Source organism: Otolemur garnettii, unplaced genomic scaffold, assembly GCF_000181295.1.
Source record: "Otolemur garnettii isolate 467f Iridium unplaced genomic scaffold, OtoGar3 scaffold00011, whole genome shotgun sequence".
NCBI classification, from domain to species: domain Eukaryota; kingdom Metazoa; phylum Chordata; class Mammalia; order Primates; family Galagidae; genus Otolemur; species Otolemur garnettii.
The window spans coordinates 17,512,797-17,528,778 of NW_003852406.1; the positions used below are offsets into that span (position 1 = coordinate 17,512,797).

Sequence of the window (15,982 nt, forward strand, 5' to 3'; positions counted from 1 at the left end):
TTTAAGATTAACTCATTCAAGTGGCTCTCATTTCTTGTTAACTCTATAAAGCATAATGCATAAATTAAACAATGCAAATTAAAAGAAAAGGACAAAGACATTAGTATCCTGCCCCAAGAGCTTTCAAGTACAGTTGGATATTACCAAAATTGATGGTCTTCTTTCTTGCTTATCAGAACTGGATTTTGCAAAGTTTGGTGTTCAAGATCACCTTCTTGTATCTAATCCCTATTTAATCAATTTGAATTTTGGAGTGAAAATTTGTTTCATCAATGTGAAAGTGTGTTAAATGATTTGAAAGGCAACAAATTGGGGGCATAGGCTCAAACGAAAAAATAAAAATGATTTTTATTTAGTTTTTCAGAAATATAAATAATTGGCAAAAACCAAAACAGAAAACAAAAAATGACATTGTATGATCATCTCCAAGCACAACAGCATTTATTATTAATGAATATAAAAAATAAATTTTATTATTTTCATTTGTTTCGTCCCTAGCTTTGACTACATGAATGCTTTTGGAAGCCCGAGTTGCTAAGAAAACTTCATAGACTGGCTCCTACAATGTGACTGAGTGAGGTTAAGATCCCACTCCCATAGGGAAAACAATTTCTATCCTCAGGGATTCTGAACAGCTAGACCCCCTAGGAACTTAAAAAACAGGGGTTTTCATTAGGATCCTTCTAACATGGAAAAACAAAGCCATCTTCCATTGAAATATCCAATTCAGGTATAGGAACTCTTCAGATTTTCTAAATTCACATGAATACTAAGGACTATGCCACCAACTATTCTGGCAACCCAGCCTGTAGCCAATGCCATCTCCCTAACTAGCAGCCCTCCAAGCTGTACCAAAACTGAGATTAACAAAACTCAAGATAAAGCATTTTTGACCTTTCCTCCTGAGGAAAGGGCTCTTTGGGTAGAAGGGTAAGGTGGTTTTGCATCAGGCTTGCTTTCACACTTGTGACTGGTGGAAGGGTCGCTAATCAGTATACAGTGAGTATCTGAGTGAACTGGGTGTACTTACCCATCACCATGCAAGGAAGTTAAATTATTAAGTCATTCTAGATTGAGCCCCTTAAAACAGAGGCAAATCAGTGAGCCAAGGTCACTGCCTGTGGTAATAACCTCAGTTCACCTACGTCTTTTCCTGAAGAACCACATTAATCTCTTGATTCAAGAGGCACATCTGGCCAGTACAGAGCACAGAAGGAAAGTATAATTTCAGGACAGGACAATGCCACATGGAGTTTAGAAGTTCCAGTTTAGTGTACAACACAAGATGGCAGCGTCACCAGTATTTACAGCTGGAAAGAACGTTGGATGGACCACATTCCTGGAGCATCTTTACTAATGGAGCTTAATAGCAGTTGCCCAGATGTCGTTGCTGGGGAGCGGGGGAAGGACCCATCCTTGGGGAACGAAGTTGCCTTTGGGATGATCAGATGGCACCAGGTATTGATCCCAATCATGCCTTAATAAGAACATTGTAGAACAAAAGTTTATTTGTTTTATTCCAAACAAGATGTTCAGCAATTAAGTATTCTATTTTTAGTACTTAGTTTTCAAATGACTGACATACTAATTTGCTGTAGAATCTGATTTCTAGAAATTATGCAAAAGATATTTCTTAAACATACACATAAAGGGGAGGAAAAACTCTGAAGCACTTATAACTTCATGGATAACTAAATAATTATACAGTCAACCCTCATTTTTAGCAGAATCTGTATTTGTAAATATACAAATTAGTCATTAAAATTCACTTGTAACCTGCAAGTAATTACTCGTGGCGCTTTTACGGTCACGTGCAAATGTCCAGAGTATTAGAAAATCTGAGTCATCAAAATGCACCTTCTCGGCTGAGGAAGACAAACACTCACTCAGCCCTCTTGTTTTAGTTCCTAGTGCAAACTAGTGTCCTTTTCCATCTATTTAGTGCCATGTTTTTCACATTTTTGTGCTTTTCACTGGTGATTTCATTGTTTAAAACAGCCTCAAGTGTAGTGTTCCTAAGTGCAAGGTTGTTGGCTCAGGCCCTGTAGCTCAGCAGCTAGTGAGCCAGCCACATAGACCGAGGCTGGCAGGTTTGAACCCAGCCTGCGCCTGCCAAACAACAATGACAACTACAACGATAACAACAAAATAGCTGGGCATTGTGGCAGGTGCCTGTAGTCCCAGCTACTTGGGAGGCTGCGGCAAGAGAATCGCTTAAGCCCAATAGTTTGAGGTTGCTGTGAGCTGTGACACCACAGCATTTTACCCAGAGTGACATAATAAGATACTCTGTCTCAACAACAACAACAAAAAGTTGTGAAATGCCTGTGTAGAAAATGTTAGATGAGCTTTATACAGGAATGAGTTAAATACAGTGCTGTGACTGTGAGTTCAATGTTAACAATATACAGAGTATTCCAAAAGTTGCCATACTTAGAGAAGATGGGAAATATAATGACTAGGTATGTTGTAACTAAATGTACTTTTATGTGCAAAATACTCATTATAAAATATTACAAAATATTCTCTACAGGTTGGCCATGTCTTTATAAAACTTTGTAATGAATATTATTAAATAAAGGCAAATTTAGCTACAATTTTGTAGTAATGAATATTTTGTAATGAATATTATTAAATAAATGCACATTTAGCTACAATTTTCCATCTTCCCTATGTATACCAACTTTGGGGACATCCCATATATTGAATGAGGTGTCTTTAAACAGAAATACACCTAAAACAAGGTATTGAGCAGATGACAAAAATGTTGTGAGCAGGGGCTCGCAGGAATCTACCTAACTCTAAGTTTCCCATATTCTGTAATTCAGGGTTTGTAGGGCCATTACAGAATATAGCTGTCATGAATAATGAGAATCAACTGTATTTATATTTAAAACTAAAACTTATTAGCCAAAAACAAAGCTTTTCCTAGAACATAAACTTGGTATGCTAAAGAGCATTCTTTCCTGAGAATCCCCAATTGTTGGGGGTTTTTTGGAAAGGACTTCAGAGGTCACTTTGTTTGGTGATTTTTATAAACCATAAAGAGGGAGTCTAGAAACAACAAAGTGCTTCCAGGACACAACAGATTTAAACGACCTGGGGAGCCCATTCATTTAATTTGTTATATATAATGATTTCTCAAAAGCAGAATTTGGGAATAGTGCTCCTGCTACAGTTTGAAGGCCACATCCTAGTCATCAACTTTATTTTACAGGTGAGGAAAAAGAGACCCAGAGAGCTGAAAACTTTACCCAGCTCATTAGTAACTGCAGATTCAGATGAGGCTCCTTGTTCCCAGGTTTCTGGGCTTTGACCTATAAAGAGCTTAGAAGTCAGCATGGGTCTTAAGCAATTTCCATAGCAAGTACACAGGGGAAGGGTTTCCTTTCCTGGGTCTGTTTAGTACCAGATGACAATGAGGAAAAAGAAGCCAGTGCTTTAAATCAAGAGAACAATTACAACATGAGATAACAGAAAAGGGCAAGTCACAGCCTGAGTTTCAGTTTCTTCACCTGTTAAAATAAAGACATCTATATTTTGGATAAAACAAGATGTAGGTAGCAACCTCAAAACTTGGAAACATTATACCCATAAGGAACTTCTTAAAAGATACAGTAATACACCTCAACAATATAAGCACTTCATCAAGTGCTTCTTGCTACCTAAAGGAAAGGTGACACAGACAGCCAAGCCCTTCTGACCTTATCTGGATGAGTGAAGGCAGGGAGTGCTCAGCTTGGAGGTAATACTGTCGGAAAGGCTGCAAGAGGTGAGCAAGCGGGAACTCGTCTGAAAAAGAAAAGGTACAATATGGCATCATCATACTTGGTACCTAGAGTATGATACAAGTAAGGGGACTGAGCCTATGATTATGACAGTATGATTGAATGCATTTTATCTGTATTCATGAGTTTCACAAATCTCAAATCTGAAGGTGTCATTTGTTGCCTATCACTTCTTAGCTTAAGCTGAGATCATCCTTGATGAGAACTGTTGTCAATCTAGTATTCTTTTCTCTATTAGTTACAGAGAAACTTACCTGGATCCCCAAATAACTTGGACTCGATTTCACGTTTCTGAAGTAAAAATTTCTCTTTTTCTTTTCTCTGTTTCTTTTCTAACTCTCTTTTCCTCTCTTCCTCTTGTTCTCCTTCTAACATAACCCTGAGGGCTCTCTCTTCAGCTTCATACAGTTCAGAGCGCTTTTTAATGAGTTTTCTCAGGCGCTGAAGATGATGCTCAAAAGTCTCATCTGCTGAGGCTGGAGGACAGACACCTGTATAAAAAGAGCCAAGTGGCATTTTAGATAGAACTTGCTCTCATCCTCAAATCCATGTTGTAATGAGCAGACTCAAAGTCCCATCTATTGGTATAAATTTGCTTAGAATTTGGAAATTCTACCCAATCTTTTAAGACTCAATCTGATCTTTTTGTTTTTGAGACAAGAGTCTCACTTTGTTGCCCTTGGTAGAGTGCCATCCCACCGTAACTCACAGCAACCTCAAACTCTTTGGCTCAAGCGATTCTCTTGCCTCAGCCTACCAAGTACCTGGGACTACAGGCGCCTGCTACAACACCCAGATATTTTTACAGACAAGGTCTCGCTGTGGCTCAGGCTGGTCTTGAACCTCTGAGCTCAGGCAATCCACCTGCCTCAGCCTCTTGGAGTGCTAGGATTACAGGCGTGAGCCACTGCACCTGGCCTGATCATGGGTGCTTGAGTGCTCTATATTTTTCTATGTGTGAAATTTTTCATGAAATTTCATAAGGAACGAAATCTAAATTTAATAAATACTTAAATGGACTACAGTTGGGCACTCACTACAGTGATGGCCCTGCAAGCTACTAAAGCTGCTAGGTGACTGAATGCAAAGTAATGTGGGTGTTATCTGGCTGGGCGTGGTGGCTCACGCCCGTAATGGTAGCACTCTGGGAGGCCGAGGTGAGTGGATCACCTGAGCTCACAGGTTCAAGAGCATCCTTAGCCAAAGCAAGACCTCTCCTCTAAAAATAGCCAGGAGTGGCTCGGTACCTGTGGCTCAACTGGCTAAGGCGCCAGTCATATACACCTGAGCTGGTGGGTTCGAATCCAGCCTCGGCCCACCAAGTAACAATGATGGCTGCAACCAAAAAATAGCTGGGCATTGTGGCGGGTGCCTGTAGTCCCAGCTACCTGGAAGGCAGAGGCAGGAGAATCACTCAAGCCCAAGAGTTGGAGGTTGCTGTAAGCTGTGATGCCATGACACTCTACATAGGGTGACAGCTTGAGTCTCTGTCTCAAAAACAAAAGCCAGGCATTGTCGTGGGCGCCTGTAGTCCCAGTTACTTTGGAGGTTGAGCAAGAGAATCGTTTGAACCCGAGAGTTTTGAACCCCAGAGTTTGAGGTTGCTGTGAGCTATGATGCCATGGCACTCTACCAAGGGTGACAAAGTAAGATTCTGTCTCAAAAAAAAAAAAAATGTGGATATGATCTATCCTGTTAGTCCTTGAAGACTGATTAATTGAATGACTAATTTCTTTATTTAGAGACAAGGTCTTACTCTCTCTCATAGGCTGGAATACATAGCTCAGTGTAGCCTCTAACTCCTAGGCTCTAGTGATCCTAAGAAGTTGGGACTATAAGCTTGCAGAGCCATGCCCAGCTACATTTTAAATTTTTTGTAGAGATGGGGTCCTGCTACATTGCCTAGGCTGGTTGCAAACTTCTGGTCTCAAGCAACCCTCCCACCCTGGCCTCCCAAAATGCTGAGTCCTTGAAGATTTTAACAGAAAATGTATTTATTACCCAACCATTTTAACAATACCAACTACAACAATGGTTCTCAACCTTCCTAATGTTGCAACCCTTTAATACAGTTCATAGCAATGAAAATAATTTTATGGTTGGGGGTCACCACAACATGAGGAACTATATTAAAGGGTTGCAGCATTAGGAAGGTTGAGAACCAATGAGCTACAAGGAAGAAAATTTCCACTGCCATAAGCATTTGTTTTCCCATGTTCTCTTCTTGTCCATATTCAACATAATATGGATGTAATGTCCACACCCCCCTTTTGATTCTCTACACTCTTTTCTAGTCTTCATAACTATTTAATAGCTCTACTCTCTCTCATCAAATCAATGTATCATAATATATATACTTAATAAGCTCCCTACTCCTGGACACTTAAGCTATTCCAAATGTCCTATTACTATTTATTGCTACAATAAATACTTTTAAGCATGTTATTTTTTTTTCCTTCCTATGGATTATTGCTATAAGGAAAATTCTCAAGAGTGAAAATGTTTATGGATACTTTCTTTTTTTTTTGCTGTTCCCCTGGGTAGAGTGCTGTGGCATCACAGCTCACAGAAACTACCACTCCTGGGCTCAAGCAAGTCTCCTGCCTCAGCCTCCCAAGTAGCTGGGACCACAGGCACCCGCCACAACGCCTGGCTATTTTTTGGTTGCAGCCGGCATTGTCATTTGGCAGCCCGGGCTGGATCTGAACCCGCCACCTTTCCTTAGGTGTTATGTGACTGGTGCCATAGCCACTTGAGCCACAGGCGCCGAGCCTATGGATACTTTTAATACTACCAAAATGTAGCAATAAACTGCTTCCTAAAAGAGCTATACATTTCCACAATTCCCTAAGACTTGACACAGAAAAGATGATATTTCTTTAATAAATAAATTATTTGTTAAAACAGGGTCTTAACAAATTATGCTGCCACTTGTGAAGTACAATATTGCCAGCTTTGGACACTAAATTTTCAACTTTGGCTGCAAAATGGCATAAAACAATGGTTTCTCAAGTTTCTGTTTTATAGTTCTGTCAATTGTGAAATTTTAGTCTGGAGGTAGAATTTTTTTCTCCTTCAACCACTATAGCTGTGTGGTTATGGAACTCTCTCATTTTCGCCTTTAAGGCTAATATTTCCCCATTACCATTTTCTTATAACTGCCTTGCTAGAACAAGTTTCTAGTCATTCATTCTCAACTATGGAAACTCTAAAACTCAAATTCATCCAAGCATACATGATGTTTTTATACAATGACAAATTTAAGTTTTCACTCTGCTGCTTGGTAATAAATTCATGCTTTTCTTTCTTTACCTTTATAGGTAGTAAATATTTTAGGATTTGTTAAGCCAGTCAGTCTCTGAAATAACTACTAAAATCTGCTGATATAGCAAAAATACACAAATATTCCATTAGCCTTTAGTGGCTGCAGATCCAATGAGGAGATGTGGCTTGCTCCCATCTCAGACTGCTGGGACTGGGCCACCCACCCATCTCTCCCTGGTCAACTTATTCCCTTGGAAATGGCACTCCTTGTCCAGTCTTCCTTTTGACCCCACATACTGGCACCATCTAAGTTCCCCACACCTTTACTACTCACTCCCCTAAACCTGCAGCTCCTAGACATCAATGCCTTCACCTCTATTCCCCTTTATCCACACATACTTTGGGGCCTTGTCTAGTCTTTGGACCTTGGCATGATTAGAAAAATACTTTCCACCTCTAAAGTCTTTTTTTTTTTTTTCAGACAGACTCTTACTATGTCACCCTGGGTAGAGTGCTATGGCATCACAGCTCACAACCACCTCAAACTCTTGGGCTTAAGTGATTCTCTTGCCTCAGCCTTCCAAGTAGCTGGGAATACAGATGCCTGCCACAACACCCGGCTATTTTTTTGTTAAAGTTGTCATTGGTGTTTAGTAGGTTCGAACACACCAGCCCCGACGTATGTGGCTGACACCCTAGCCACTGAGCTACAGGCACTGAGCCACACCTCTAAAGTCTTAATTATTCTCTTCTCTGACTACAACTTTCTCCCCTTCAGTTCTTTTAGTTCCTTCTCCCCAAAGTCCTGTTTGTCAGCTTCACCAGAACTTTGAGACCTGATATATCAGATTCTGTCCTTCTTTTATTCCTTCTCCCAAAACTTGTGGTCATCCCATATAACAAAATCCCAAAAGCACTATGCTCTGCACAGACCTGCCAGCTGCAGAGTGCTTCTGGAAGAAGTTGTCTGTGTGGACTGGTGCCAATATATAGGTATGTCAGCTGGACCCATAGTATTGCCCTGCAACCATTTTCCATGGGTTTCAGGTTGGCTCTTACCCATTCTTCACAGCAGTTATTTCAAACCTTTTCTGCTCTCCTAAAGCCCTACTTCTCTACTAATGCTTGGCAAACCATGTGGCCTGTTTTCCAAGCCAACAGGCCAAAAATCCCTCAATGTTCTGCCTCTGACTGCACTCAACTGCATCACTATACTTGCCTCCTTCATTTTCTTTTCTTTTCTTTTTCTTTTTTTTTTTTTGAGACAGAGCCTCAAGCTATCCCCCTGGGTAGAATGCCATGGCATCACGCTCACAGCAACCTCCAACTCCTGGGCTCAAGCGGGTCTCCTGCCTCAGCCTCCCAAGTAGCTGGGACTACAGGCGCCCACCACAACACCCGGCCATTTTTTGGTTGCAGCCATCATTGTTGCTTGGTGGGCCCAGGCTGGGGACTCGAACCCGCCACCTTAGGTGTATGTGGCTGGCGCCCTAACCGCTTGAGCCACAGGTGCCGAGCCGCCTCCTTCATTTTCACGCTTGTGGAAGATGGGTCCTTCTCCACCTAAATCAATCCCTCCACCTGGGATCTGAATCTCCACCCTATGTGGGACCATAAGCCATCAACTATCCCTCCTACATCTCTCCAGCCCTTCCCCTTCTACTCATTCCTTCCCTTAGCATTGGAACTTGCTCAAGTTTTCCCCACGACCCTATCATACACAATACCTCTCACCACCACTTCCATCGCACACTGCTAGATATTGATCTTGCTCATTTCTTTTCATCAAAGGTAATCTCTTTTTTTTTTGAGACAGAGCCTCAAGCTGTCCCCCTGGATAGAGTACCGTGGCATCACAGCTCACAGCAACCTCCAACTCCTGGGCTCAAGCGAGTCTCCTGCCTCTGCCTCCCAAGTAGCTGGGACCACAGGCGCTCGCCACAACGCCTGGCTATTTTTTTGGTTGCAGCCGTCATTGTTGTTTGGCGGGCCCGGGCTAGATTCGAACCCGCCACCTTAGATGTATGTGGCTGGCGCCTTAGCCGCTTGAGCCACAGGTGCCGAGCCCACAGGTAATCTCTTAATAAGCTGCACTGTTTGCTTTTCTTACCTCTTATTCTAGTCTGGCTTCTACCCCCTTCACTCCACTGAAATGCCCTAGCATAAGTCACTAATGACCTGCTGGATAATTCCCATGGATGGCCTTTATATTACTTGATAATAAAATAATATGAAACACACACATACCATTTACTATGTACTGGGACTGTTTTAAGTACTTTATACATATTTCCTAATTTATTTATTTATTTTTTGAGACAGAGTCTCACTAGGTCACCCTTGGTAGAGTGTGGTGGCGTCACAGCTCATAGCAACCTGAAACTCCTGGGCTCAAGCAATTCATTTGCCTCAGCCTCCTGACAGGTAGCTGGGACTACAGTTATTATTATTATTATTTTTGCAGTTTTTGGCCAGGGGGTGGGTTTGAACCCTTCACCTCTGGTATATGGGGTCAGTGCCCTACTCCTTTGAGCCACAGACACCGCCCAGGATTACAGCTATTTTTTAGAGAGAGGGTCTCCTTCTTGCTCAGGCTGCTCTTGAACTTATGAGCTCAAGCAATCCAACCCACCTCAGCCTCCCAGAGTGCTAGGATTACAGGTATGAGCCACCAAAACTGGCCCTTACCAAATCATTTTGCATTCAAGTCAACTCCACAGAGGATGCTTATTTTTATAGATCATAATTCTCCTATAATTTCTTCCTTCTTCTGGATAAAAATGAAGAAGTCCAATATTGAAAAATGTTGGAAAATTCACTTGGCAGTTACTGAGCACTCATCTCACAAGAATGTGAAATGTAAGAATATTAAATAGTAACCTTCAGGCTGTGCTTTCTAGTAAGAGAGATGGGTAGAGACAGCAGACACTAACTCCCCTCTAGGACTTACAAGTACCCTAACAGTACCACAATAGGGTCATCTGATTCAGAGGCCTGAAAATTTGAATTAGCCACTCTGAAGGCTGGTGAGGAGAAGCCAATCACTTAGCTAGTGAAGGAGCCTGAGTGAACACAAAATGGTCACATTCCAACAAAATTTCATTAAGGGTTTAAAACAATCAATTTTGGCTGGGTGCGGTGGCTCACACCTGTAATCCTAGCTCTCTGGGAGGTCAAGGTGGGAGGATCCCTTGAGTTCGGGAGTTCAAGACCAGCTTGAACGAGAGCAAGACCCTATCTCTAATAAAAATCCAGGAGTCTGGGCAGTGCCTGCGGCTCAGTGAGTAGTGCACTGACCCCATATAACAAGGGTGGCGGATTCAAACCCGGCTCCAGCCAAACTACAAAAAAAAATATCTGGGCATTGTGGCAGGCGCCTGTAGTCCCAGCTACTCAGGAGGCTGAGGCAAGAGAATCACCTAAGCCCAAGAGCTGGAGGTTGCTGTGAGCTGTGACACAACAGCACTCTACTGGGGCAAGAGGAGATTGCCAAAAAATAAATAAATAAATAAATAAAAATCACAGTTTTCATTTACATTTTAAACCACACAGGGATTTGGTTTGTTAGAGTGGCATCTGCTAATTTGTGTACGCTTAAATACCCAATGCCAAAGGCCTACAATCTACTATTAACAAATATGGCAGCAGTATATAGTCTAATTCAGGTGCAAGTTAAGAAGGAATAGGTCACCTTAGCTCAGACCGGGAAGGATGAAGATGTTGTATCTGTGTTTGGTTTTGAAGGATAGTGAGATCTTTTTTTTTTTTTTTTGAGACAGAGCCTCAAGCTGTCCTCCTGGATAGAGTGCCGTGGCATTACAGCTCACAGCAACCTCCAACTCCTGGGCTCAAGCGAGTCTCCTGCCTCCACCTCCCAAGTAGCTGGGACCACAGGCGCCCGCCACAACGCCCGGCTATTTTTTTGGTTGCAGCCGTCATTGTTGTTTGGCGGGTCCAGGCTGGGGATTCAAACCCGCCACCTTAGGTGTACGTGGCTGGCGCCCTAGCCAGTTGAGCTATAGGCGCCGAGCTGGATAGTGAGATCTTAAAATGGCAAAGATGAGACTGAGGGCTCACAAGAGTAAAAATCTAGATAGGCATATGGAAGACACAACTGTGTAATGTCTAAAAAACCAGCATGGCTGGAACAAACATTTGTGAAGAGGCTTAGACTATTTAGCTATGGTATCTGGTGTTTTTTCCAGAGGCAAGAGAAGACCAGTGAGGTCTGCTGAGTCCAAAAGTGACATGCAGGGAAGATAGAGATATCCATGGAGTCTACAAGGAACTCTCTGCTCCATCCAACAATTGATACCTTTCCAAATTGCAGTAATTCAGGTTTAAAATGTATCTGAAGGAGCATGATAAGTTTTTAAAACTTTCCAGTGCATCAAATAAGGTAGGAAAGCTTTTAGCTTGGTGCATGGGCAAAGTTGACCAACCGCAGCAAGCACATTCAGCAAAGTGTGAACAGGAACGCCTAAGGTAGGAATGATGAATCAAGAGGAAGATAATGCAGCAGGTTGCCACGTCTGCCTCTTTTTCTAACCCTGGCTACCAAAGGCTAAACATCTGAGGTTTCCTGCTCCAAAGCTTTTGAGCTACGGCTGACAAGCCCAGTTATACTACAGGGTGAACATAGTGAGGTTTCAAATACTTTTCCTTCAATAATATTTGAGGTAGGGCGGCATCAGGATCAAGAAGAAATGCAAATCCACAGTTACCTTTCCTTGCTGCAGCCTCTTTCCTCAGTTTCCTCAGTTTCTCCAAAGCCCGAAGAATGTCTACCATTCTTTTGGTGTCTGCTTGCTTTTTCCTCACTTCAGATAATACACCATCAGCAGCAGCTTTGAGTTCCTGCTCCTGGAGGAGAAACAAAGTCCCTGAGACCTAGTATTAGGACAACTTCATAGTAAAGCTTCCTGGTGGTTAGATTTCAAAGAATCAGGGATAAGAGAGACTCTACTGAATCTGTATCTCAATTTCCAGGGACTTACCCAACTCCCCTTGTCCCTTCTACTGATGGTGCAACCTTAACCTTAAAGGAGTACCTCTCCTCTCTAAAGATTCCACGTGAGCACTGCTTTTCGTTTCTTCCTGAATGTTTCTCTAAGTGTGGTCCAGGAAATAGCTGAGTCCAATTTACCTTACCTTATTTAATTGGGACTCTTTTGTTAAAAAATGCAGATTTCCAATGAAGATGGAATGGGGTTGGAAAGGCAGCTAACTCTCCAAAGGTCTCTTAATGACAACCTATGCATAGTAGAAAAGTAGAAAAATAACTAGCTGGAAATGGTAGCACATGTCTGGAGTCCCAGCTACTCAGGAGGCTGAGGCAAGAGGATCAGTTGAACCCAGGAGTTTGAGGCTGCTATGAGTTGCAAGGATGCCATGGCACTCTACCAAGGGTGAAGGAGTGAGACATTGTTTAAAAAAGAGAGAGAGAAAACTTTAGACAAGAGGATCCTCTCTACCACTTATAGTAAAGATACTGGAGACAGAGTCTCATAAGGAGTGACTTAAGGAACTGGGTTATTGAGCCTACATGTGAACTAATTCAAGAAGAGTAGGATAGGGATCTTCATTTTTATTTATTTTTTATTTTTTGAGACAGAGTGTTAGGATTACAGACCTGAGCCAACGTGCCTGGCCCTAAAGTTCTCTCTCCCATCTGTCAAATAAAGTCCACCATTACAGCCAACACAAACCTGCTTGGATTACTCTCTCTGCCTGGAAGTGCACCTGTTGCCTTCACCCAGCTTTGTATTTCCCTCATGATTAAGCTCAAATGTCATTATAGCATTAAGAAACCTTTACCCCAACACATTAGATATCTCTTCTTTGGACACCTACAGTTGAAATCCTAACACATACCGTGCTTTACTGACATGATCTGCCATGGGTCTCTAAGCCCTTTAAGAAGACTGTTTCATAATCATTTCTGTCCCCTCTATCCAGCACTGGGTCCAGCACAAAATAGGCTGTCATTAAATGTCTGCTCAACTAACCCAAATTCCCTCAGGTTAAAGTGTTGCCTTTCCAGGCATTCTCCTTTTAAATTAATGATATTCCTGATTGTGCAATGACAAGGTTTGCCATCAATATACGTTTTTATAGTAAGTTATTTCAAACTCTAGGGCAGTAGCAGACAGAGACATTTGCTGACTGTGGAGAGTGGAAGAAGGAGCTACGAGAATCCCAGAGGCACTCAAAGTCAACAAGAATAACTTAAACAACTATTTAAACAATTTCGAATTTCACCCCGGCCCTACATAAGAGCTTGAGAACAATAGGCTTTGGAATCAGACAACCTGGGCTCATATATGGAGTGAAACTGCCAGAAAGTGGTTGTATGATTGTTGGTAAGTTAACCTCTCTACACCTCAATTTTCTAATCTGTAAAATTGGGATGATCCCTTCTACTTCCCTGGGTTGTTAAAAAGATTCAAGATCTGGGCAGCACCTGTTGCTCAGTGGGTAGAGCACCAGCCACATACACTGAGGTTAGTGGGTTCAAATCCGGCCCGAGCCAGCTAAAGGACAACTGCAACAGAAAAATAGCTGGGCGTTGTGGCAGGTGCCTGTAGTCCCAGCTACTTGGGAGGCTCAGGCAAGAGAATCACTTTAAGCCCAAGAGTTGGAGGTTGCTGTGAGTTGTGACGACGCAGCACTCTACCCAGGGCAACAGCTTGAACTCTTGTCTCCAAATAAATAAATAAATAAAAATTCAAGATCTAGTGTTTCCAACTTTAGCATCGCTCCTACTTTATAAAAAATGCCCAGCTGTTTACAAGTTTTAAGCCATATACCTCCAGGTTCTGCACAGTCACTTGAGGCAAGGAATTTGAGACCTGCCTGGGGATCAATATAGGGGAGACTCCATCTCTTAAAAACCGAAAAATTAGCCACAGTGCTGTAATCCTAACATTCTGGGAGGGCAAGGCAGGTGGATTACTTGAGCTCAGGAGTTCAAGACCAGCCTGAGCAACAGCGAGATCCTGTCTCTATTAAAAATAAAAAAAACTCTCCAGGCACTGTAGTGGGCACCTGTAGTTCCAGCTACTGGAGAGACAGAGGCAAAAAGAGTGCTCAAACCCAAGAGTTCGAAGTTGCTGTGAACTGTGATGCCAGAGTACTCTACCCAGGGTGACAGAATGAGACGCTATCTCAAAAAAAAAAAAAAAAGCGAAACTTAAAATATTAGCTGGGCATGATGACAGACACCTGCAATCTCAGCTAACAGGGAGGCTGACGTGGAAGGATTGTTGGAGCCAGGCGTTTCAGACTGCAGTAAGCTTGGCCGCACCACTATACTCCAGCCTAGGCGGCAAAGCAAGACTGTCTTTTTAATAACACAACCGCCTATCAGCCAATGAGAATATATATATCCCTCGGGGAAGGGCCCCCAAGCTCTCTATATTTTGTATTCTTAAAATCACCCGGGGCAGTAGAAGACTCGAGGACTCAAAGTTCTTAATCTTGAAAGTTAGTGTAAGTGGACATGAGTTGGAGCAGGAGAGGAGCCCTGTCATTCCTGCAACGCCACCGTATAATCCTGTACTTTTATGTTTACAGGAGTTTACAGTGCACCCGATTTGCGTGTCACACATCACCAACACGCAAATAACAGAAAGGTATGATGCGGCAAAGCTATCTATCATTTCATCTTATAGCTAAGGAAACAGAGGCTTAACCTGGGAAATAGCAGCTTAAAAGTTTCACACTGTTTGGTTCCAACCATCTCATCCCTAACCCCAGGCGCGTCCTCTATTCTCACCCGCTTCTTCTCCTCCACCTCCTGCACACACTTGACCCTCCAGCGGTCAATCTCCTGCTCGCGTTCCGCTGCCCGCGCGGCCGCCTCCTCCCGTTCGGCCTCGCGTTCCCGGGCCCTCTCGCGAAGCCTCAGCCGGCGGCGCCGGACCCTCTCCAGCCTCCGCCGCGCCTCGCCCACGTAGGCGGCCTGGGTCAGCGGCTGCAGCCGCTCGGCCAGTTGGGCGCGCAGCGGCGCGGCCTGGGCATGCAGCAGAGCCCAGGCGGCGCCGTCGGCCTCGGCCTCCCGCAGGGCCTGGCTCAGGCCACGCAGCCGCCGCACCAGGCGTAGTACCTCGCGCACCCGCGCGCGCACTTCGCCTAAGCTGGGCCCGGCGTGAGTGCGCTGCGGCACCCGGCAGGCCCGTCGCGGGGTCCCGAACACCGCCTCCAGCCACTGCCGGTCGCGCAAGCGCTGGAGGACCGCGTCCCCGAGCACGTCCGACGGCGGCGGCGTCTCAGGCCAGCGCGGGCTCCACGGCGGCCCCGGGCCGGGAGGCGGCGGCCGCGGGCGCTCGCCGGTGTCGGTCCCCGGGAAGGGCCGGCACTGGGGCTGCGGCGGAGGCAGTGGCGGCGGCGGCACCGCGTAAAAGGCGCCGCCGCCGCCTCCACCCGAGGTTTCCGCGGGGGCGCGGGGCTGCAGAGACAGCGGAGGCTGGAGGAAGGGGGCGGAGGCCCCCGGAAAAGGGCCGGGCCGCTGGGGAAGAGGCGGCGGGAAAGCAGGGGAGGGCAGCGGCGGTGGCGGACAGCTAAAGGGAGCGGGAGGCGGCGGCTGCGTGGGCGGCGGGCCCGGGCGTCCCGGGGCGAAGAAGGGAGGCAGAGCCATCTTCCCGGAGGAGGCGCTCTTGAGAAGTGACAAGAGATCTCAGTGGGTTTTCGGGAAGAGTCTTCTGGTCGGAAGTGACGTAGACGACGCGCGACGCTAATACACACGCCCCGCCCTAAAGCCCGGTGCATAGCTGAACATTGGTTCAGCCTTCAATCTGTCAATTCGTAAATACTGATATTTGGGGGGGCGGGGGAGCACACCTATCCCCCTCCCTCCGCCCCTCTCTTCGGACCCTCATTCCTCCTCCACCACCTACCCCCGCTTTGAATGGAATTGAGTTTTTCTCTTT

General features: G+C 44.5%; 1 protein-coding gene across 1 annotated transcript; it reads right to left on the minus strand.

The window, feature by feature from the left end:
* Window positions 1-367: 367 nt before the first annotated feature.
* On the minus strand, window positions 368-15,736 carry PDCD7 (programmed cell death 7). Its single transcript, XM_003784429.3, has 5 exons — window positions 14,830-15,736; window positions 11,777-11,915; window positions 4,043-4,279; window positions 3,705-3,792; window positions 368-1,477 (listed from the first exon to the last, which is right to left on the minus strand). Exons 1-5 carry the CDS (start codon window positions 15,688-15,690, stop codon window positions 1,354-1,356), a joined length of 1,449 nt encoding a protein of 482 aa, XP_003784477.1. The 5' UTR covers window positions 15,691-15,736; the 3' UTR covers window positions 368-1,353.
* Between the last annotated feature and the right edge of the window lie 246 nt (window positions 15,737-15,982).